Source organism: Pongo abelii, chromosome 12, assembly GCF_028885655.2.
Source record: "Pongo abelii isolate AG06213 chromosome 12, NHGRI_mPonAbe1-v2.0_pri, whole genome shotgun sequence".
NCBI classification, from domain to species: Eukaryota; Metazoa; Chordata; class Mammalia; order Primates; family Hominidae; genus Pongo; species Pongo abelii.
In genome coordinates this window covers 23,513,189-23,538,397 of record NC_071997.2, presented here as the reverse complement: position 1 = coordinate 23,538,397, position 25,209 = coordinate 23,513,189, and the positions used below count along the sequence as shown (strand labels likewise).

Below are 25,209 nucleotides of genomic sequence, written 5' to 3'. Positions count from 1 at the left end.
CAAATGGTACCTCAATAGTCATTTGTTCAGCTTCCAAATACTGTAATAACTAAACCACCTTAATACCAGTGATCATTCTACACTGACTTTTTTTTCTTTTTGAGACAGAGTCTCGCTCTGTAGCCCAGGCTGGAGTGCAGTGGCGTGATCTCGGCTCACTGCAAGCTCCGCCTCCTGGGTTCATGCCATTCTCTTGCCTCAGCTTCCCAAGTAGCTGGGACTACAGGCGCCTGCCACCACGCCCGGCTAATTTTTTTTTTTTTTTTTTGTATTTTTAGTAGAGACGGGGTTTCACCATGTTAGCCAGGAATGATTTCGATCTCCTGACCTTGTGATCTGCCCACCTCGGCCTCCTAACATGCTGGGATTACAGGCATGAGCCACCGCACCTGGCCTCTACACTCAACTTTTAAACGCTTCTAATGATACCACCCTAACGTAGCAATCCAAACTACTTTTTAACAGTTACCATTTTTAGATAGCTGAAACCTGCCTCTTCTGTAGTGTCAGTTTGTTCAAAAGGCTGACCATCTACACCTAATGGTGACACAAAACACACCTTAAATATTTAGAAAGATCTATAATGGTCTTACCTACAAAGCCTTGTGCTAATTTTTTTTTAATTTTTCAGGCTCAATAATTATCAGAACTTAATTATTAAGGAATAACAGTAACAGCTCAGCTAATATGTAACATTCACTGTGTGCCAGGTACTGCTCCTCTAAGTGCTTATATTTAACTACATTAACTATTTTGCAGCAACAAAAAACACATCTGTCATAATATGACCAAGCTGCTGTTTTCAGAACAAAAAAACTTTCAATGAAAAGTTCATGATTTTAAAAAATTAAGGTAATGTTCTTTAAAAATGCTTATACTTTAAAACTCACCATTTTCTGAAGGCATTTTGCCCAATGTACAAGCAGAGCAGGTTGAAGGCCATGTTTTTCCTGGGCTCTTAGAGTGTTTATTTCATGCTGAACTAGAAGTCTCAATTTTGCTGCGTTTCCAGGTCTAAAAAATAGTTCAATTTACTAAAATTGTTTTCTAAATACACAGTTCAGCGCTTACATACATATATGTTAATGGGTCACATGACAAATTAAATCTTCACATGAGGATTAAATCCCTGGTAAAACCTATGCACTAAGTGACAGCAATATTTTTGTTTTACTACTTACACTGCTTTTCTGTGAATCAGAGTACAAACCGCATCCCACCAAGATTTTTGTCTTTCTGTACAAAGCTGTTTACACACAGGAAGGGGCAGGCATAATGGCTGATAGGAGCTGTGGTGAGAATTACATTTCTCCTTTAATTGTAAGTGGCTGGTATATACTACTCCAAGGAGAAAAACCTGTTTTATTTAAGGAAAAGTTAAGTTAGAAAAAAAAAATTAAACAAAATTCAGAATATTTAATTTGTTAAAATCTTTGCTTACTTCAAGGTCTAAAATACATATTGATTCAGGTGCATTTGTTTCAAGCCTTGAGGTTTCCTGGGGCAAACGATGGAAAAGCTGTTTTAGCCATTTTCGGATTCCAGGTAAAGCAGGCAATGAATTCCACTGTAAGCCAAGCCAAGTAAGGTGCTGAAGACTACCATTATGTGCTCGAATAGCACCTAAAATCAAATTAAAAAATTGGCTTAAGGGTTTGAAATTTTTCTTTGTGCCATTAGTTTTGCCAACATAAGCAATTCACATTATATATATCTTAATTATATAACTGCTTTTCTATATCAAAGCTGGAGAGAATTCTATGTTAGGCAAAATCTCATGTTCTTATTAAATGCATTTTCACTTGATTATTTCTAGAAATTTTAATAAAAATAGTAGTGATGAAGAATGTTTAAGTCCATCTTAAAAAATGACACTGACTAGAACTCAATAAACCAAAATCAACTGACAAAAGCCAAATAAAGAACACCTAACCTAATAAGAAACCCCAAAACAATGGGTTTTCCTTTAAGTCATTAAAGCAATGGAACATCACTATATTAATCCATCAGTACAGTAAAGAAATCTGTTTTTCTATAAGAAAGTCAATATTGAAAAGGTTATGCGCAGTCAGGAGTTCGAGACCAGCCTGGCCAGCATGGTGAAACTCCGTCTCTACTAAAAATACAAAAAATTAGCCAAGCATGGTGTCACATGCCTGTAGTCCCAGCTACTTGGGAGGCTGAGGCAAGACAATTGCTTGAACCTGGCAGGCAGAAGTTGCAGTGAGCCGAGATTGCGCCACTGCGCTCCAGCCTGGGCGACAGAGTGAGACTCTGTCTCAAAAGAAAAGAAAAGGTTATGTGCTTCTGGAAGCATAAAGAGGTATAATCTTTCTGTCATTTTGGCAATTTGCAAGACTTAAAGATGTTCATGTCCTTTGTCTCAGTAATTCTGTTTTTAGGTATCTCTATGGAAATAACTTGCAATGAAGACACTTTTTGTTGAAGTTTTTATCAGAGTATGATTATTAACAGTGAAAAAGTTGAAAACAACTTGGATGCCCAATAACAGAAAGTAGCAAGCAAATTATGACTACTTCATAAAAAAGATTATATTGCCAATAAAAGTGATATTTATAGTTTTAATACAGAGACTATGGGAGAGAATTCATGAAGGAAGCAAGATAAATCATACATAAACAACCATTTAGATGAAAAATATGGCCAGATGCAGTGGCTCATGCCTATAATTCCAACACTTTTTGTTTTTGAGAAGAAGTCTCGCTCTGTCACCCAGGCTGTAGCGCAGCGGTGTGATCTTGGCTCACTGCAACCTCCACCTCCCGGGTTGAAGTGATTCTCCTGCCTCAGCCTCCCGAGTAGCTGGGACTACAGGCACATGCCACCACGCCCGGATCATTTTTGTATTTTTAGTAGAGACGGGGTTTCACCACGTTGGCCAGGATGGTCTCGAACTCCTGATCTCAGGTGATCTGCCCGCCTCGGCCTCCCAAAGTGCTGGGATTACAGATATGAGCCACTGTGCCAGGTCCCATCCCAACACTTTGGGGGGCTTAGGCGGGAGGATCACTTGAGCCGGGCGTGGTGGCGGGCACATGTAATCCCGCTACTTGGGAGACTGAGGCAGCAGAATCACTTGAACCCGGGAGGCAGAGGTTACAGTGAGCCGAGATTGCAACACTGAACTCCAGCGTGGAGGACAAGAGCAAAACTTGGTCTCAAAAACAACAACAACAACAAAAACTACATGCCACCCCCACAGCACCACATTCAAACTCCCCCCAGCCCAACCCACACACGAAAGGAATACAGGAAAATATTAAGTCATTATTTCTGGGTAATAAGATTATGGGCAATTTATAAGAATTAAGACAGAGACCGTTTCCTCTGAAACATATAACTTACCAACATCATATCTAGCCAAATCTTCAAGCTCTGGTTCTTGTACATCAATGTTTCCAATATCATCGCTACCAAGAAAAGATGTATCCTTAGGTGACTGACTAGAAAACAGAGCATCATATAATGCAGACTGCCCGCTTTTGTTGGCAAAAGATTCAACAACCTCTTTTAAAAAATCTTGCTTGCCACGACTTAAGTTTAGCAACATGTGCCCTGAAAAAAAAATTTATTTCCATCACTTTAAAAATACAGATTGTATTTGCTCACATTGTCTCATTTGTATACCCAAAGGGGAAATAACATGATTATTGCAGACCTAACCCTCCAACCCAAAAAATACAGCTGGACAACAAAACAGGTGCTTAGGTAGAAAATGAAAAGAGTACAGGTTTAATATTCTCAGTATCTACAGAAGACAGCAGAAGGGGGAAAAAAGACAGTAATGTGTATGAAAAATGCCAAACATATTTGCATTTTAGATGAAAAGGTCTGGATTTAAGTGGCCATAGGAGAACAGGGACAAGCTCTTATTCTCTGATCTGATACACTGATTTCTAAATCTGGCTGATCAGAATCCTCCTTTAAACAGCTTTTAAGAATTATTTCCGGCTGGGCATGGTGGCTCATGCCTGTAATCCCAGCACTTTGGGAGGCCAAGCTGGGCAGATAATGAGGTCAGGAGATCGAGACCATCCTGACTAACACAGTGAAACTCCATCTCTACTAAAAATACAAAAAAAAAGATTAGCCGGCCATGGTGGCGGGCGCCTGTAGTCCCAGCTACTGGGGAGGCTGAGGGAGGAGAATGGCGTGAACCCGGGAGGCAGAGCTTGCAGTGAGCCAAGATCACACCACTGCACTCCAGCCTGGGCGACAGAGTGAGACTCTGTCTCAGGAAAAAAAAAAAAAAAAGAATTATTTCCAGGCCTCGTTCCCAGAGATTTTTATTCCATAGGTTTACAGTAAGCAATCAAAAAATCATAGTCCTCGGATAAAGTACTGATACATGCTATAACGCAGATGACCCTTGAAAACCTTGCTAAATGAAAGAAGCCAGTCACAAAAGACCCCATACTATATGATTCTACTTACGTGAAATGTTCAGAATAGGCAAACCTACAGAGACAGATTGGCGGTTGCCAAGGCTGAGAGGTTTGAGTAAAATGGGGAGTAACTGCTAATAGGTACGGAATTCCTCATGGAGTGATGAAAATCTTCTAAAACTGATTGTCGTGACAATGGTAATACTCTATGAACACACTAAAAGCCACTGAACTGTACACTTTAAATGGGTGAAGCGTATGGTATACGAATTCTATTTCAATTGAACTTTTTTAAAAACCGTCCTTCGAGTTAATTCTGCTGGGCAATTAGGTTTGGTTACCACTACACAGTTGTGTCTCAGCACACTTACAGAGGCACCCTCGGGATGCCCAGATCAAAGACATAAAAATATAGGCCATTTTTATCTAACTGTGACCATGCAAAGGCACTTATGAGAGCCCTGCAAGGGTAGAAGAAAAAGAGAAAAGGAAAAAAGTAGAAAGTCACTTTAAGGATTGAAAGCCCAACTCCCACAAAAAAAGTGGGCTATGGAATAAAAAAGCAATGTGAGCTTTGGCCAACAGCCTAACTATATACCAAAGCTTATAATAACTTTGATTTAATATTACATCTTGCTCTTTACAAAATTCATCCAATTTTATATCAAAACTTCTCCTTATAGAAACCATTATGTTTCTTCAGTTCACTGCTTGATTCAATGGCCACCTAACTACCTTAAAGTTTGTATCTTAGCAAAATCACAGGTAATATGCAACAGACCTTTAGGATTCATCCCAAGCCAAAAATGGGGGAAAAAATCCACAAATTCCAAGAGCCTAATATAAGGTAAGTATATATCTTCTATCTTCCTCACTATGCTCTCAGCTCTTTAAGACAGATCCATATCTTCTTCATCTTTATATCCCCACAGCAGTGTTTTTAGAATCAGCTGGTGTTAAATGGTTGGCAAATCAATAATTATACTTAGTTCAGGAAGTGACTAAATATTCAGGATAGAGGCTCTAGCAGCCAGATAAAGAAAGAGTTAAGAAATCCTCTCCACCTAGGAAAAAACAATATCAAATATTCATGTTTTTTAAACAATGTGCTATTTCTTCGCATCTCTTCCATACCTATTGCTCTTAACTGATACGGCAAAAAGAAATAATTTTGACAAATTATCTCCTGGACAGATGAAGATTTTATCATAAGATATGCCTTAACAGAAATTCCTTTTTCTTTTTAAATCAAATTAGTTTAATATTACTATTACCTGATTGACTCAGTCGGTCACAGGCCATCATTTCCAGCAGATTTTGTCCAGCTTCACCTTTTATTAATTTAATCTTTGGTCTTGGAACCTAATAATTTTAGAATCAAAAATCTTAATTTGATGATACCCATACTTCTAATAGTAACATGGTCTTATCTATTACACTGTACTTTTTTTGATAATGAATAAACAGTTAACCATTAATTAAACTGAATTGGAAAAGACTGCAAAAACTGGGAACCAAGGAATTTATATAACCTATGAAAGACAGGCCAGGTACAGGCGTGGTGGCTCACACCTGTAATCCAACACTCTGGGAGGCCAAGGTGGGCTGATCACTTGAGGTCAGGAGTTCGACACCAGCCTGGCCAACATGGTGAAACCCAGTCTCTACTAAAAATAATTTAAAAAAAACAAAGAGCCAGGCGTGGTGGCACACATCTATTAATTCCAGCTACATGGGAGGCTGAGGCACAAGGATAGCTTGAACCTGGGAGGCAGAGGTTGTAGTGAGCCAAGACCATGCCACTGCACTTCAGCCTGGGTGAAAGAGCGAGACTCCATCTCAAAAAAAAAAAAAAGAGCGGCCAGACATGGTGGCCCACACCTGTAATCCCAGCACTTTGGGAGGCCAAGGTGGGGGGATTGCTTGAGCCCAGAGTTCAAGACCAGCCTGAACAACACGGTGAGACCCTATCTCTAAAAAAAGTTGTTTTTAATTAGCCAGGCGTGGTGGCACACACCTGTGGTCCCAGCTACTCAGGAGGCTGAGGCAGGAGGATCACTTAAATCCAGGAGATCAAGGCTGCAGTGAGCCATGATCATGCCACTGTGCTCCAGCTTGGGAGACAGAGTGAGACCCTATCTCCAAAAAAAGAAAAAAAAAAAAAAAGCATAGACAGAGCAGTTCTGAGAAATTAGTTTCTACTAAAAGCACATTCATGTTACAATCAGAGAAATGGAAAATTTAATTACATTACTTTTCTACCCTGCATAAATAGGACAACAGCAGATGTTGTCCTATCTGAGTAGATATGACACCCTACTTTAAAAAGTACAGGTGAAATGACACTTGGAAATGCCACATTGTAGATAACACATTTTCAGAGTATGCATAATATTGGATAGCACTGGAATAAATGGGACAACCAGGAAATTAAAGAGATCCTAATGTAATAACCTGTGAAAACAAAAAAATCATGATGAATAGAATGGCGAAGGGAAGACATGACAGCTGCCTTCAAATATTAAAATTATTTTATAAAAGCAATCATCAAAAGAAGAAACAAGACCAACAGGTAGAAGACTTGAAGAATATTTTTATTCTATATAAGAAAGTACCAAGAGCCAAACCACCTAAAGATGCACTGGGCTATCTTGAAAAGTAATGGAATGTCCATCACTGAAAATGTCCAGTCATAGGCAATGCCCACTTACTAGAAACATGCCAAAAGTAACTATATGGGTGACTAGAGCATCGGCTTTTAATTCTATCACCACTTTCTTAATTGGTGGTGGAAATGTAATTTGATACAACCTCTTTAGGGTTAGATATTTGGCAGCAGCTCTAAAAATTATAAATGCACAGATATACTTTGATACTGCAATTCTTTCAGGAATTCATGGCACAAGTTAATCATTGCTAAATTACTTGAAGTAGTATTAAAAAAAAAAAGTAAAAGCAAGCTAATGTCCTGGTTTTAGGACCCTGGTTTTAAAAACTCCAAAGCTACAGTACATCCATACAATGGAATAATATGCAAGCATCCAAACTAATGAGAATGCCCTTTATATATGCTGACATGGAAATATCTCCAAGATACAGTTAATGGAAATAAAGTAAATGCAATCTTCAAATGTTTTCCTCCTTCTTTTAAAGACAGGGGATGTATGTGTGTTTACTTGGAGATGCATACAACATTTCCTGAAGAATACACACAAGAAAGCAATAACATTAGTTTCTTTGGGAGTGGAGAAAGTAAATAACTAGGGAACAGAAAGGAGTCTTCATAGCATATTCTTAAGAGCCGCCAGAATTTTAAACCATGTATATATAATTCTTTCCAAACATGCTCATTTTTCAAAATATATGATTTATGAACCTAAAAGCTTCTGATTTTGAATTTTAGAAATATTCGTATCGCCTATCCTTTTACTCACAAGTTTTCTAAACATCATGTCAAAGTTTGTCATCTATATGTTGAAAAGAGCACACAAAATAAGAAACAAAATGTTGACATCATTCTTTTTGTTTTCAAACTGACCTCAATTCATAAACCCGGCCTCTTTTACAAAATTATTCAACAGTTGAATTTGTGACCAGTTAATTAGTTGTGAATCCACTCAATCAAATCATCTCAATTCACTATTTCCTTTTTTTTTTTTTTTTTTTGAGATGGAGTCTCGCTCTGTCGCCAGGATGGAGTGCTGCAGTGGCAAGATCTTGGCTCACTGCAACCTCCGCCTCCTGGTTTCAAGCAATTCTCCTGTCTCGGCCTCTCAAGTAGCTGGGACTACAGGCACCCGCCACCATGTGTGGCTAATTTTTGTATTTTTAGTAGAGATCGGGTTTGACCGTGTTGGTCAGGATGGTCTCGAACTCCTGACCTCAAGTGATCCGCCCGCCTCAGCTTCCCAAAGTGCTGGGATTACAGGCATGAGCCACCGCGCCTGGCTATTTCCTCATCTTAACTAAAAGGTTTCAAGATACTTTGTTAAATACCTAGCTGCAATGCAGATGTACTTACTAGAACCACAGTATTCCTCTGATTAAGAGTCTGAAAATCTTGCCATAAAAGTCAGCCAATTCTTAAATACCCAAATGCCAGCACATAACCTACATTTTATGCTTATAATCATTTGATCATTAAGCTTTAAAATAAACTGATAAAATAAAATACAAGCATCTAAGATGTTTCTATTATATATTCATTCTACAGAAATATGTGGTAGTTAAAGACTCAGGTAGGTATCTCTGTGCTGAAGTGGAACAATGAAGAAACATTTAGAAAAGCAAGGCATCTGGCAATAGGTAAAGCACACCCACATTGAGGCACAATATTTTTTAAAAGCAGAGAAAGAATGTATTGCACATTCGCATATGCAAAAAATATTTCTGAACACCCAAGAAACTCCTAACAGTAGTTGTCATCTAGGAAAGGAGACTTGAGTGAATGGATTAAGAGGGAAACTAACTTTTTATTATTAAAAGTTCACAGTCAGGTGTGGTGGCTCATACCTGTAATCCCAGCACTTTGGGAGGGCAAGGCAGAAGGATCACTTGAAGCCAGGAGTTCAAGACCAACCAGCCTGGGAAACATAGCAAGACCTTGTCTTTACAAAAAATTTAACAATGTAGCCAGGCATGGTGGCAGGCACCTGTAGTCCCAGCTACTGAGCTGAGGCTGAAGCAGGAGAGGATCGCTTGAGCCCACGAGTTTGAGGATACAGTGAGCTATGATCGTGCCACTGCACTCCAGCCAGAGCAACAAGAGTGAGACTCTGCCTCCCAAAACTACATATCAAAAAATTTTAGGCTGTGCACAGTAGCTCACACCTATAATCCCAGCACTCTGGGAAGCTCGAGCCCAGTTCAGCGTTACAGTGAGCTACGATTACGCAACTGCACTCCAGCCTGGGTGACACAGCAAGACTCTAATAGACACACACACAGATAAATTTTAAAGTTTCCATTAAAAATAAGAACTATTGGCAGGGCGCGGTGGCTCATGCCTGTAATGCCAGCACTTTGGGAGGCCAAGGTGGGTGGATCATGAGGTCAGGAGATTGAGACCATCCTGGCTAACACGGTGAAACCCCATCTCTACTGAAAATACAAAAAAATTAGCCGGGCGTGGTGGTGGGTGCCTGTAGTCCCAGCTACTCGGGAGGCTGAGGCAGGAGAATGGCGTGAACCCAGGAGGTGGAGCTTGCAGTGAGCCAAGGTCATGCCACCGTGCTCCAGCCTGGGCGACAGAGTGAGACTCCATCTCAAAAAAAATCAAATAAATAAAAATAAGAACTATCAGTTACTTGAGAATTTCTATAAGAACCTTTTAATGTTTGTATTACCTAGTGAACCTCACTAAATCCATTAATTTTCACTAATCCATTCCTTATGAACACAGAAGTTTCTACTGAGCATTTTAAATATTAGTACTTAACATGTGAACTGTCTATCAACGGTGTTTTTAAAAGATTTACAGGCCGGGCTCAGTGGCTCATGCCTGTAATCCCAGCACTTTGAGAGGCCGAGTCGGGTGGATCACGAGGCCAGAAGATCGAGACCATCCTGGCTAACATGGTGAAACCCCATCTCTATTAAAAAATACAAAAAATTAGCCCGGCATGTTGGTGTGTGCCTGTAATCCCAGATACGTAATAGGCTGAAGCAGGAGAATCACTTGAACCCAGGAGGCACAGGTTGCAGTGAGCTGAGATTGCACCACTGCACTCCAGCCTGGTGACAGAGCGAGACTCTGTCTCAAATAAAAATAAAAAGATTTATATTAGGCAGGGCATGGTGGCTCACTGCCTGTAATCCCAGCACTTTGAGAGGCCGAGGCGCACAGATCACCTGAGGTCAGGAGTTCGAGACCGGCCTGACCAACATGGAGAAACTCCGTCTCTACTAAAAATACAAAATTAGACGGGGGTGGTGGCGCGTGCCTGTAATCCCAGCTACTTAGGAGGCTGAAGCAGGACAATCACTTGAACCTGGGAGGTGGAGGTTGCAGTAAGCCAGGATCACGCCATTGCACTCCAGCCTGGGCAACGAGAGCAAAACTCCGTCTCAAAAAGAAAAAAAGATTTATATTAGAAGGAGGGGCCGCCTCTAAAAGTAATGAATCCTTTTTTTCCCTCCCCAAGCAAAAAATCCTGCTCTAAAATTAACAATCATTTTTCTAAGCCTGGTTTAATGCTTTTTTGGAAGACTGCTTATTTCTTTTCCTTTCAAAAGTTATGCAAGCTCATTAAAAAAAAAAAAGGCCAGGAGTGGTGGCTCACGCCTGTAATCCCAGCACTTTGGGAGGCCGAGGCGGGTGGATGACTAGGTCAGGAGATTGAGACCATCCTGGCTAACACGGTGAAACTCCGTCTCTACTAAAAGTACAAAAAAAAAATTAGCCAGGCGTGGTGGCGGGTGCCTGTAGTCCCAGCTACTCGGGAGGCTGAGGCAGGAAAATAGCATGAACTCGGGAGGCGGAGCTTGCAGTGAGCCGAGATCGTGCCACTGCACTCCAGCCTGGGCGACAGAGCGAGACTCTGTCTCAAAAAAGGCCAGGCACAGTGGCTCGCGCCTGTAATCCCAGCACTTTGGGAGACCAAGGCAGGTAGATCACGAGGTCAAGAGATTGCGACTATCCTGGCCAACATGGTGAAACCCCGTCTCTATTAAAAATACAAACAATTAGCTGGGTGTGGTAGCACGGGCCTGTAGTCCCAGCTACTCAGGAGGCTGAGGCAGGAGAATCACTTGAACCCAGGAGGTGGAGGTTGCAGTGAGCCGAGATCACGCCACTGCACTCCAGCCTGGCGACAGAGAGAGACTTGGTCTCAAAAAAAATAAAAAAATAAAAAATAAGAAAAGGCTTTATGTTTTCAAGATTAATAGATGTACTGTTACATATACACAATACAGTCATAAATGTTATATACATGTTTTTCAATTAACATGTTAAATTGCAATCATATTCTTCTATCATAGGTTATAAAGCCACTGCCCTACATCTACTTATTAGGATTTTGTCCAAGTAACACATCTTTTTGAATCAAGCTTTACCCATAATACAAGATTACATCTTTATCATGTTCCCAAAAATGGCAGAGTAAAAAGATTAAACTCTTCAAATGTGTCTACAAACAAATCATGGCAATGCAGGCTTTCAACAAGAGTGCATTCAACGTCTCTGTTTCACCAGCCTCACCAGTATTGTGTATGCTTAGTTATTTTCCACTGTACCAAATTGACTATTTCATTTTAACTTTAATTCCACAGGTTTGTTCACATACTGTCATTACATACGAGAGCACACCTTCATTTAAAACACATCAAGACTCAGTGAAATGTCAATTGCTCCTACAAGTGGAAGACTTACCTGAAATGCTATGAGATAGCACAATGCAGCCAGCTCAGAAAGAGCTCGCCATTGAACATTACTATGCTGACCCATCTTCAAAAGCAGAGAACCAGCATGCATGTAGAAATGTCCTTTCATTTCTAAGAAAGTAGCTGACAGTTCATCATTTCCACCCAAAGAAGATTTCACAGACTGAAGAGCACTACCAAAACTGTAATATGAAAATATCAAACAGATAATACACACTTACTGCACTGTGAATAATCATGGTTTATTTAATTCAAAACAAAATAAACATTTTATTTCAAGCTTCATCTTCCACATTCAACTTCTAATAATTCTTATTCCCCATGTTATAAATTATGAATCATCTAATGCTTATTTTTATCCTGCATGCTTCCTATACTTCATGCTTAACCTCTCAAATGATGTCTTATTCCCAGTTATTTCCAGCCCTCCAATCACAGATAAATATAAGATTAGTGATTATAGGTGCACATTTCAAAATAAACCAGGAGAAAATTGGGAGACTATTTTGTAGCTTCTTCCTGATCATATAATTTCATTATTTAATTAACAGTTGTAATTTCTCAAATTAGACATACCATTTCCAAATTATAAGTAAATAACTGACAGGTATTTGAGTATCAATACAGTAATTGCTCTCTTTACTACACAGATCATTACAGCGTTAAATAAATTGTCTTCCTTTTTTTTTTTTTTTTTTTGAGACGGAGTCTCTCACTATCGCCTGGGCTGGAGTGCAATGGCACGATCTAAGCTCACTGCAACCTCCACCTCCTAGGTTCAAGTGATTCTCCTGACTCAGCCACCTGAGTAGCTGGGATTACAGGTGCCTGCCACCATGCCCTGCTAAACTTTTTTTATATTTTTAGTAGAGACAGGGTTTCACTATGTTGGCCAGGCTGGTCTCGAACTCCCACCTCATGATCCACCCGCCTCAGCTTACCAATGTGCTGGGATTACAGGCATAAGCCACTACGCCTGGCCTATTATTTGTAATCTATATTCTAAATTAGTTCTTCTAAATCCTAATTTCTCCAAATCCTCACTTTGGAAGAAAAGTAAAAGCAAAAAGCAAACACTTAAACGTGAAGCATGATTTTAAAGTGGCTTATAATAAAGCAGCCAGAGCAAGTGAGGTCTAAAGATCTCTGAGGGTGCTCAAAAACCCCTTCAGGGGATCCATGAAGTTAAAATTACTTTCACAATAATACCAAAAAAAAATTTATATTTTACATACTCATTTTCTCATGTATGTAGAGCTGAGTTTTTTTGTTTTTGTTTTTGGAGACAGAATCTCGCTCTGTCACAAGGTTGGAGTGCAGTGGCACAATCTTGGCTTACTGCAACCTCTGACTCCCAGGTTCAAGCAATTCTTCTGCCTCAGCCTCCTGAGTAGCTGGGACTATAGGCGCGTGCCAACATGCCCGGCTAATTTTTTGTATTTTTAGTAGAGACAAGGTTTCACCGTTGTTAGCTGGGATGGTCTCGATCTCCTGACTTCGTGATCCATCTGCCTCGGCCTCCCAAAGTGCTGGGATTACAGGCCTGAGCCACCGCGCCCCACTGAGCTGAGTTTTCTAGAAGCTTCATGACATGTAATAGTTTTACAGACTGAAAGAGGAAGTAAATGAGAATCTAGCTATGTTCTATTAAGTGAGACATTAAAAAGATTTACAAAAAATGACACTTTTCTGACTAGTTTTTTGCTGTTGGAAAATAATTATTTTTCATAAAAAATGCTATTATTGGCCCTGCGCGGTGGCTCACAAATGTAATTCCAGCACTTTGGGAGGCTGAGGCGGGTGGATCACCTGAGGTCAGGAGTTCAAGACCAGCCTAGCCAACATGGTGAAACCCCATCTCTACTAAAAATACAAAAAATTAGCCAGGCGTGGTGGTGGGCACCTGTAATTCCAGCTACTTGGGAGGCTGAGGCAGGAGAATCGCTTGAACCTGTGAAGCAGAGGTTGCAGTGATCCGAGATCACACTGTTGCACTCTAGCCTGGGCAACAAGAGCAAAACTCTGTCTCAAAAAAATAAAATAAAATAAAGCTATTATTATTAACACACAATAGGGCTTATTACATTAATGGATTACATATTTTTTATTTAATTTCTAATGTAATAAACACTGATAGAAATAACCCACATACGGCCGGGTGCAGTGGCTCAGACCTGCAATCCCAGCACTTTGGAAGGCCAAGGCAGGCGGATCACGAGGTCAAGAGATTGAGACCTCCCAGTATTTGGGAGGCCAAGGTAGGCGGATCAAGAGGTCAAGAGATTGAGACCAGCTGGGTGCGGTGGCTCACGCCTGTAATCCCAGCACTTTGGGAGGCCAAGGCGGGCAGATCACAAGGTCAGGAGATCAAGCCCATCCTGGCTAACACGGTGAAACCCCATCTCTACTAAAACTACAAAAAATTAGCTGGGTGTGGTGGCGGGTACCTGTAGGCCCAGCTACTGGAGAGGCTGAGGCAGGAGAATGGCGTGAACCCTGGAGGCAGAGCTTGCAGTGAGCCAAGATGGCGCCACTGCACTCCAGCCTGGGCGACAGAGCAAGACTCCGTCTCAAAAAAAAAAAAAAAAAAAAAAAAAGATCGAGACCATCCTGGCCAACATGATGAAACCCTGTTCCTACTAATTAGCCAGGTGTGGGCTGGGCATGGTGGCTCATGCCTGTAATCCCAACACTTTGGGAGGCCGAGGAGGGCAGATCATGAGGTCAGGAGATCGAGACCATCCTGGCTAACACGGTGAAACCCCGTCGCTACTAAAAATACAAAAAAATTAGCCGATCGTGGTGGTGGGCGCCTGTAGTCCCAGCTACTCAGGAGGCTGAGGCAGAAGAATGGCGAGAACCTGGGAGGCGGAGCTTGCAGTGAGCCGAGATTGCGCCAGTGTACTCCAGCCTGGGTGACAGAGCGAGACTCTGTCTCAAAAAAAAAAAAAAAAAAAATTAGACAGGTGTGGCGGTGGGCACCTGTAGTCCCACCTATTCAGGAGTCAGAGACAAAGAATCACTTGAACCCAGGAGGCAGAGGTTGCAGTGAGCTGAGACTGCGCCACTGCATGCCAGCCTGGTGAGAGCAAGACTCAGTCTCAAAAAAAAAAAGAGATTGAGACCATCCTGAACTCCGTCTCTACTAAAAATACAAAAATTAGCTGGGCGTGGTGGTGTGCACCTGTGGTCGCAGCTACTGGGGAGGCTGAGGCAGGAGAACTGCCTGAACCCAGGAGGCGGAGGTTACAGTGAGCCAAGGTCGTGCCACTGCACTCCAGCCTGGTGACAGAGCAAGACTCCATCTCAAAAAAAAAAGAAAGAAAGAAAGAAAGAAAAAAAAAAAAGGAACCCACATACAAAGATCTTTGATGTCCTTAAGAAAAATGTAAAAAGAATTTGGGACCAAAAAATTTGAGTATACAAAGAATACAAAATAAAACATCCTACATGTTTTCTAAAATAATCTTAAAGTTATGTTAGTTCTTTTAGATACTGCTTTTACCCTACCAATTTAGGACACTATGTACTTTTTCAAGAAAATTACCTACTCCCTGCACTCAGTGAAATGAACTTCTGTCCTTATACCAGATGGGGAAATAAATTAACTTCCAAACAAATGGACAGCCTAAACTAGCAATCAGTAAACTTTTTCTACAAAAAGGAGGAGAATACTAATCTGGCTTTACAGGCATACAATCTCTGCTGCAACCACTCAACTCCAACCTTGTAGTATGTAAGCAGCCACAGACAATACATAAACAGAGGCATGCTGTATTCCAATAAATATTAACAAAATTAGGCAGGGGCCATATTTGGCCCACAAGCTCTAATCAACCCCTGCTCTAAACTAACATCTTTATACAAATCCAAGTGATGTTTTTGTTCAATGGAATTTATTTTCAAAATGGAGACACTGGTTTTCAAAATCAAAATTTAGGAAAAAAGGTAAATCACATAGTTGAGTTCTTTTGTTTCTTAGCTAGAACAGTATTCTCTGAAATACTAGTGATGCTAAGTGCTTATACTAGTACATGTGAACCTAGCCATCTGATGACAGATGAACTTTAATTTTCACTCAAGATTATACTATTATAAAAAATAAAATATGAAACAGCAGTTAGAACATTCATTTTAAGCTTGACTATGACAAAACTGAGTATTTAACCATGAGGCTAATTTTAATCAAGCTTGAACTATAAGAGTTCTCTAAAAAGGAAAGTCATATAAAACCAATTGGAACTTCCCCATAAAAGAAGAAAAATAAGATTGCCTCCTAGTGGTTCACTGTATTAACTATAACTCCTAGATACATTATAGAAATAATGATTCAGTAAAGAAGTTTAGAGCAATGAACTTACTGCAAAAAGAAAAACTGCAATTTATACTAAAGCATTCTCCTCAAAGTCAACGTACCTTTCCAGTAATTCTCTACTTTCCTGCACATCTCTAGTGGAAAGCGTAAGAAGCATAAGATTAGCATAGGCCAGCAGTAAGTCTGTATTGGTTGCTCGCCAGTCACTTTTATCAGACTCCAAACACTGTAAAGACTCCAGATATTCCTATTTTGTGGAATGAACAGTAAGTTACAAAACTTAATCAAATGTTAAGAAATTAACCATTTTATGCCTACAAATTCCTTTTCTCACTCCAACCACATTTGTAAAACTATATTGATTTTTACATGAACCTTAAAATGAAAACACCAAAAATATATATAGTTATCATAGTTATCTCCCCAATCTTCCCATTATAAATTTAACTGATCCTGGTAAAAATTTCATTTTATAACTGTTCTACATAAATAAAAGAAATTTAAGTCCAGCAGGGCACTGCTGCTTTAGTACAAAAAGATGTATGCTAATTGCCTACATAGAAATGTAAAGACCCAATAGCTTTTATCTACCTTAAGGGTCTGTACAACACACGAATTCCATCCTAAACTTGAACGCAAAGCTGTGTTCCTCTCTGCCTCATGGCAGTGGGCCACAGCATCCTTCAATCTTTTATTTGAGCGATACAACTCCACTAGCCGGATATTCACATGGACGTCATCAGGTCTTACATAAAGTTCTGACTGAATCAAGTCAAAAAGTTTATTCCATCCATCTTCACCTTCACAATCTAGAAGCTGTTCCTATTTAGAGGGGAAAAACAAAAATTATTAGAGTAACACTTGTGCAATTTTAAACAAGTCATGCTCCCAAAGAGCACCATTCCACTATGTCTAGTTTTATGATGATGCCACCAAAAACACCATCCTATATACCTTATTCGTCCCTTCTGAGAGTTGCTTACAACCCAGAAACTAAGCCTCAAGAACTGTATGTGAAGAAAAGCACCTGTGATTACTGCAGTAGCTCACACTCTCTTCAGAGACTACCACGACTATTGCCACATATCCCTGTCCAACTGAGTCACCACCAGAAGCCTAGACCTCCCCAGTCAATCCTCAGCAACAAGGTCTTTATCTTCAAACTGCTCTGTATCTCCTTAAATCTGACTCAATCCTGCATCCCCTCTCCTCCCACTGTTCTGTTACCTTCATCATCATCTCAAAGCACTGTCATCACCTCCTGACCTTAAATGAAGACAGTATCATCTCAGGATAACCCCCACTACCATGATGGCTTTTTCTCTCTGAACTTACATACAAGGAGAGGAAGTAGGGTTTGTGGACACTCACTTCTCATTTGCGATGCTCTTCCATCAGCCTCTCAAGAAGCTAGGAGCACAGGCATGCACCACCATGCCCGGCTAATTTTTTTTTAATGTTCTGTAGAGATGGGGTCTTGCCATGTGGCCCAGGCTGACTACTCAGTTCCTTAATCACCTCATCTCCAGTGATGTTATCCTCCACTCCAACCTCAACCACCCACTTGCCACTGACACAGGTCTTCAAAATCTGTATTTTGGTCATACCACCGAAACCACCGTACCACCCTTCTTATTCTTCCACCTCACTGAGGGCCTACATACCCTTACTTTCAGAAATATACTTCTCCACCACATGACAAGTTCCCTTCAAGACAATAACATCATCAAGTTTTAAACACCTGTAAACACATATAAATACACATACTTTCTTCTGTCAGGCAAAAAATGCTATAATCCCTTATATCCATAATTACTGTTTGCTTACAGATCCCTTCAACTAATTCCCTCTTTTCCTCAGAAGAACCCTCCCAACTGGTTTCTGTGTGCTTAGATTTGGGAAATCATAACCCCAAGCTAACTGATTTCATTTTCGTTATCTCAACCATCAAACTGGTGCTGCCTAAAACAAAATATCATTTTAGTACTAACAGACTCACTTTCTCCACTCCCTGACACTTCACACCTCCTCCTATTTCCTCAACTTCCCCATACCTTCCTTTGACCCTCACTTTCAACCTATAACCTAGATTCATCCTTCACTGAGAAACTTGATGCTATCACACATAAATTCCATTTTACCTTACCTACTTAAACTCGTCTTTCCCCAACTCTCAAGACCAAGCCGCCCATTAGTACTCTGTATTTCATTCCCCTCTCTCCTTTATCAATTTCTCCTCTTCTGGATGAGATGGATGATACCCTGGCCTCTCCCTATTGCAAAAGCCCTAGTCTTTGACTCTATGTTAAAAATTTTTTTAAAAACCACTATGAGTGCTTTTAAAAAGTTCTATCTCAAACTTGAGAGAAAAAGCCTTCTCAACAGTAATACTCTCATTCATTAAACAAACGTCAGAAACTGTTTACCTTAGCAAGCCTTAAATTTTAGGAGAAATGGAATTACTTTGCATGACAGTTATAAATCTCATGGATTTCAATTCCACAAAAAAAAAAAATCTGATACAGGAAAGGTGTAACAGTGCCTTCAAGTTATTAAAGAAAATCTTTAAAGAATGCTTCAAAGTATCTAACTTGTTATACTGCAAGAAAAGAATCCCCTATCATTACATATGTTCTTTAACACTACTGACACCAGATTAACTGGATTGCCACGCCCAATATGGGAATTATGTTTGAGGCATAACTCCTAAGAGAGTAAAGAAATCTGCACAATTAGACCTCACGTTTTAGACTAATATTTAAAATCCAGCTGCTTATTACTGGGGAGAAAAACTTATCAGTAATTTTTATCTTTGGAAGCATTTTCAATGCTTTTTCAGCTTCAAAAATCTGTACGTGACTGTTCATAGCAGTTAACAATAGCCAAAACCTAGAAATAACCAAAATGCCCCTCAAAAGTGAATGGTTAAGGCTGGGCACAGTGGCTCACACCTGTAATCCCAGCACTTTGGGAGGCCGAAGTGGGTGGATCACCTGAGAACCCAGGAGGCAGAAGTTGCAGTGAGCCGAGATAGCACCACTGCACTCCAGCATGGGCGACAGAGCAAGACTGTCTCAAAAAAAAAAAAAAAAAGTGAATGGTTAAATTGTGGACCATGAAATACTACTCAGAAGTAAAGGAACCAACTATGGATATACAAAACTTATATGGATCACAAATGGTATTATGCTGACTGAACAAGCCAGCCTCAAAAGGGCACATGCTTGGCCGGGCGCGGTGGCTCACGCCTGTAATCCTAGCACTTTGGGAGGCTGGGGCGGGCAGATCACATGAGGTCAGGAGTTCAAGACCAGCCAGGCCAACATGGTGAAACCCTGTTTCTACTAAAAATACAAAAATAAGTGGGACATGGTAACATGTGCCTGTAGTCCCAGGTACCCGGAAGGCTGAGGCAGGAGAATCACTTGAACCTGGGAGGTGGAGGTGGCAGTGAGCTGAGATTGCGCCAGTGAACTCCAACCTGGGCAACAGAGCAAGACTCCGTCTCAAAAAAAATGAAAAAAGAAAAAAAAAAAAGTCACACACTTCATGATGACATTTACATAACATTTTGAAATCACCAAAGTATAAAGATGGAGAACAGATTAATGGTTGCCAGAGGTCAGGCATAGTGAAGAGAAGTAAGTAGCATGACTACAAAAGGGGCAGCATGAGGAAGATCTCTGTGGTAATAGAGTAGTTCTGTATCTTGACGGCAGTGGTGGTATGAATCTACACGTGATAAAATGAAAGAAAACTATACATACACATTGTACCAATGTCAAAATTCCTGATTTTGATATTGTGCTTTGGTCGGGTTAAACAGGTTGAGTATCCCTTATCCAAAATGCTTGAGACCAGAAGTATTTCAGATTTTGAATTTTTTCAGACTTTGGAATATTTGCAGGATACTTAGCAGGTAGAGCATCTCAAATCTGAAAATCTGAAATCCAAAATTTTCTAATGAGCATTTCCTTTGAGCACCATGTCAGTGCTCAAAAAATTTCAGATTTTGGAGCATTTAGGATTTCAGATTTTAAATGCTCAACCTGTATAAGCACTGGGGAAAAATGAAGTAGCATATAGGATCTTTCTGTACAATCTTTGCAACTTCCTGTGCAAAAAAATCTATAATTATTTCAAAGTTAAAATTTTTTACATTTCTATCAGAAACATATATAATGGGGGTAGGAGGAGGCTAAAGGCAAATATACATTTATAATTTAATATTGTACATACACAATAAAGTATACATTAATATATAAAACATTACAATATACATTTTAAATGTTTCCCAAACATAGTTGTGTAGATTTTCTCCAGAACAGTTACTTAGTAAACTATATTTTACTCTATAAAGAATATCAGGACCAGTCAACACACTAGCAAGAACTTCCTACCATTTTTAGTAATTACGTCTTATATACTAGAGAAACCACCTTTTATCTTTTGCTTGAAAACCTTACTATCTCAAAATACAATCCCTTCTACTTTCAGACAATAGTTATTAGAAAACTCTTCTTTAAAATATCCCTAAATTGTCATCCTGTAGGTAATTTTCACTTAAAGAAGCAAAAATTGGATACCAGACAGAACTTAATGTAAATCTTAGCTCTACTTAGTTTACAGCTACTAAACTGTAAAATCCCTAAAATATTAATTATTTCAGAAGGGTAAATGAGATGTCACTTATAAAGTATAACTATGCCTAATAAGACAGTAGATGCTCAGAAAGGTTTTAATACACTTTTTAAAAGAAAAATTTTAAAGGAAACACAAACACCTGGGCTTAAGGTTTGCTATTGAAAAGTAATTTAAACTCCAAATATTAGAAATGGTTATGTCTTTTCTCCCTTTATGTTTTGTTTGTTTACCTTTAGTTTATAAACTGCAGGACTTCCTGGGAAAAGTTTAGCTGCTCTTTCAACCCAGTATTTTGCTCTTCCATCAGTAACATCATTTTTACAAAGCAATTCTGCAATCTTCAACACAAGATCTTTTTGTGTTGGGTTTAATTCCACTGAACGCTAATATCAGAAAAGAAATTAAAGATTAGTAAATAAATTGTATGTATGTATGTAGGAGTATATATACTTATATATAAAGGTTAAAAAATGATCACTCCAACCCTTAAAAAATTCTACTTCTAGAGAAAACATGTTACTTCAAAGGTGTTAAAATAAAAGTGTCTTGGAATTTTCTGGAAATGAATCAAATAAAAATTATATTTGTGTCATTTGAATGCAAAAAACACAAAAGAACACCATTTCTGACCGTGTTAGACTTACAATTTATAGGTGTTAAACAATTCTATAGCTGTTCCAAGCTGTGTCACGTAATTGTACTACGATACCAATGCCTGTTTTATGATATTCATAAAATATATTTGACTTACTTATATAAATTTCTCTGGGCATCATGTGTTTGGCTATGCAAAGGCTATATTTGAATCCTATAACTTACCCTGTAACATTCAACGGCTTTGTCTGTGTTTTCTTCTAATTCATAAAGAAGACCCAGAAATCTATGAGCTTTGGGATCCCTCTCTTGCCCATTAATGTAAGTACATATGTATCTGTTTTTTAAAAGTAATACAAAAGTAAATTAAACTTAGAACTGTACTTTTAAATGCTAACCGAAGAATACATCTTAAACCAAAGCAACCACTAAACTCGTTTATATTGTTACTCAAAACTACCACTATTTATGCAGATAACTCAAAAGTATTCATAGAAAGAAATGGGTAATACTTAAAAACACGTACATAGAGTTGACCACATACTCATTTTACCATTAAATGTCACATTTACCAAATTTTTCTCCAGTGTTATCCACACATAAGAAATGAACATATAAATCGCTTTTTCTTCCTGATCACATTTTAATAAAGCACTAACAGTTTTGCAAATAAATTAGAAGTGATTATAGTAAACATTTTTAAAGTTGTCATAATGCAAAATACTAAACAGCAACAATTTCCCAAACAAAGGGAAATACATTTACCCTTTAAGCAAGAAAGTAATTTCTAACAGTACTATATCCAGCTAAAATCGAACAGAAGAAAAATTACTAATTACAGTACCAAATACAGGAAATTTCCATTTCTCAAATCAAGTAACAACTAAAATAAGTAAATATCCTCTAGGTTCCTTGACAGTATTACGATCAGAGAAATTAGGCCAGACCTAAACTAAGGGATTAAAGTCTCACAGTAAAAAGGTACAAGAGTTAACAGTCACAGTGCTGCTAGTTACATAATTTATGTACCACCATTTTCCTTTCTTACCAGCATTTCCATCTTCCTTTGGATGCCTTTAAAAGCCTGCCTCCCAGCTGGAAGCAGTAACACACACCTGTAGTCCCAACACTATGGGAAGCCGAGGCAGGCAGACAGCTGTGCTCAGAAGTTCAAGACTAGCCTGGGCAACATAGTGACACCTGTCTCTACCAAAAAATGCAAACCTTAGCCAGGTGTGGTGGTGCGCATCTGTATCCGCAGCTACTTGGGGCGCTGAGGTGGGAAGATCTCTTGAGCCCAGAAGGAAGAGGTTACAGTGAGCAAAGATGGAGTCAGCTGCTGCACTCCAGCCTGAGCAAGAGAGACAGATACTGCCTTAAAAAAAAAAAAAAAAAAAAAAAAAAAAAAAAAAAAAAGCCTGCCTCCCTCTTAATTTCCTGCTTTAATCCACTCCAAGTCAGGAAATCAGAATCACCAAGCTTCTTATCCCTAGGATAGAGCCTTAGAGCATCACATATTGTGTCAATTAAAGATCTTTTATACAAGCTATTCTCCTGCCTTACACTTACAGTTTAATTTTTTATTCATTGCTATTTTTCATCTGATTAAGGTATCAGATATTTAAGCAAAAACAAATTAAGATATAGGCATGGTCCTCTTTTACTCCAACAGAAGACAATTTTTAGAAAAAGTGTTTTAAGCCGAACAATTTCTTGCCTTTGGTATAAACAAGCAGCAGCATGCAGAAAACACTAATTACCGTTTCAATCTCAATGGAATCTAGGCTGGTCCTTAGCATCAGTCTGAGTGATAAATCCCTTATTCCAGAATACACTTAGGAAGAACTACTAAGAACATATTTTTACCTATTTCAAAGAAGAAAATGAGAAAACGCATTGATTTTTAAAAAACGAATACATGCTACAGTTTGTACTTACTTTTTAGCAAGATCATATTCTTTAGCTTCATAATACAGCTTTGCAAAATAGAATCCTTTCATTGACATCTAAAAAAAAATTAAAAGTGGTTTTACTTTTCATACAGAAATATTTTCCAACATTTTTTCAAAAGCAGTAAAAACCTGTCCTAAGTTTATGTTCAAATACGCCATTTTCATTCACTTAAAAGTTTTTTTTAAAGCCTGACAAATGCATAATTCCATGTTTTATAATTTCCTATCACAAAACAAAAAATAGAGCTGGGTGCAGTGGTTCATGCCTGTAATCCCAACACTTTGGGAGGCCGAAGTGGGCGGATCACCTGAGGTCAGGAATTTGAGACCAGCCTGGCTAACATGGTGAAACCCCGTCTCCACAAAAATACAAAAATTAGCCAGGCATAATGGTGGGTGCCTGTAATCCCAGCTACAGGCTGGGGCAGGAGAATGGCGTGAACCCGGGAGGGAGAGTTTGCAGTGAGCCGAGATCGCGCCACTGCACCCCAGCCTGCGGGATAAAGCGAGACTCCGTCTCAAAAAAAAAAAAAAAGAAAAGAAAATGTCTAAAATGGGAGAAAGGGAATTAAAAATAACAAAAGTATATATGTGTGTTACTCAGAAGTATATAGATGTAAAGGGCAGAAAAAACAACTAACAGCTGTCAAAGGTGCCTGCCTGTAGTCCTAAGTACTCAGGAAACAGAGGTAGGAGGATCATTTATGCCCAAAAATTTGATGCCAGCCTGGGCAACACAGCAAGACCCTATTCTAAAAAAATAAAAATAAAAATAAGAGCTGTCAAGTAGCCTTTGAGAAGTACGAATCAGCTGCAGAATAAGAAACCAACTTGACAGAACATAGGAAAACTAAACAGAAGCCATCTGGAAAAAGAAAAACTAGAGAAAGAATTTTTTTTTTCCTTTTTTTTTTTTTTGGAGACGTAGTCTCGCTCTGTCACACAGGCTGGAGTGCAGTGGCGCAATCTCTGCTCACCACAACCTCTGCCTCCATGGTTCAAGCAATTCTCCTGTCTCAGCCTACCGAGTAGGTGGGACTACAGGTGCCTGCCACCACGCCCGGCTCATTTTTGTATTTTTAATACAGACGGATTTTCACCATATTGGTCAGGCTGGTCTCTCGGCCTCCCAAAGTGCTCGGATTACAGACGAAGAATATTTTTAAGAAGGGCAAAAGCACAGCCGCCAAAGCTCACCCCGGAGCTGCATCAGTCCCCACTGGGTTCCTCCAGGCCAAAGAGGTACGACCTCCGCCGCAGCATATTGAGTAAATGTCCAGGACATGGGAAGAAACCCGCCGATATAGCACCCGGGTGCCCAAGCCCCCGAGAACTAGGCCGCGCCGGTACTGCGCAGGGCGCCATCGGCCAGAAAGCCTGGGCCAGGGCGGGCCCACGAGCGAGCACCGTCGGGAGCGAGCACCGTCGGGAGCGAGCACCGTCGGGAGGGAGCACCGTCGGGAGCCAGCACCGTCGGGAGGGAGCACCGTCGGCAGCGAGCACCGTCGGGAGCGAGCACCGTCGGGAACAAGCCGGGAGAAAGAGGAAGCGCCGGCGCCAACGGTCTCCCGTCCACCGCGGTCCCCCAAGGACTCTCCCTGCGCTTGCAAGCGCCACGCCGCCCACAGGACTGCGCTAGCCGGCGGGCGCCTCAACAGAGCGCGCTAGGGAGCAGCGCCCGTCGGGAGCCATGACGCCTGAGCCGCGCCAGGCCTCCGCCCGGCCAGGTCGAGGCCGTCGGTCTCTTCGAGACCCACTCACCTTTCTAGGCGACGGGGCGGAGCCCTGCACCCAGGCGATGTACCGCTCCACGTCGGCCTTGCTGCGCCTCATCGCGCCGCCAACCTGGCTGCCGAGCCGCGTGAGACCAGCGCTCAGCCCCGCAGCAGTCGCCACTTCCAAGAGGAAAGCGCCT

At 40.2% G+C, this 25,209-nt stretch overlaps 1 protein-coding gene across 10 annotated transcripts in view; it reads right to left on the bottom strand.

Moving 5' to 3' along the window:
* LOC112132112 (E3 SUMO-protein ligase RanBP2-like) overlaps positions 1 to 25,209 on the bottom strand; it is a 56,474-nt gene that overhangs the window by 18,028 nt on the left and 13,237 nt on the right. For 3 of the 10 annotated variants that reach the window (XM_054546949.2, XM_054546959.2, XM_054546984.2), the window contains exons 1-12: positions 25,056 to 25,189; positions 23,281 to 23,348; positions 21,568 to 21,679; positions 20,979 to 21,131; positions 16,696 to 16,926; positions 16,206 to 16,351; positions 11,779 to 11,971; positions 5,681 to 5,768; positions 3,367 to 3,576; positions 1,442 to 1,623; positions 1,182 to 1,357; positions 891 to 1,014 (exon numbers count right to left, since the gene is read on the bottom strand). In XM_054546949.2, the coding sequence (XP_054402924.1) occupies positions 891 to 1,014; positions 1,182 to 1,357; positions 1,442 to 1,623; positions 3,367 to 3,576; positions 5,681 to 5,768; positions 11,779 to 11,971; positions 16,206 to 16,351; positions 16,696 to 16,926; positions 20,979 to 21,131; positions 21,568 to 21,679; positions 23,281 to 23,348; positions 25,056 to 25,127 (1,755 nt within the window). In that variant the 5' untranslated portion in view covers positions 25,128 to 25,189. Of the gene's footprint in view, positions 1 to 890; positions 1,015 to 1,181; positions 1,358 to 1,441; positions 1,624 to 3,366; positions 3,577 to 5,680; positions 5,769 to 11,778; positions 11,972 to 16,205; positions 16,352 to 16,695; positions 16,927 to 19,871; positions 20,119 to 20,978; positions 21,132 to 21,567; positions 21,680 to 22,566; positions 22,694 to 23,280; positions 23,349 to 25,055; positions 25,196 to 25,209 lie in introns of those variants that run through there. The other 7 variants (XM_063713294.1, XM_063713296.1, XM_063713295.1 and 4 more) reach the window with 6 other exon arrangements.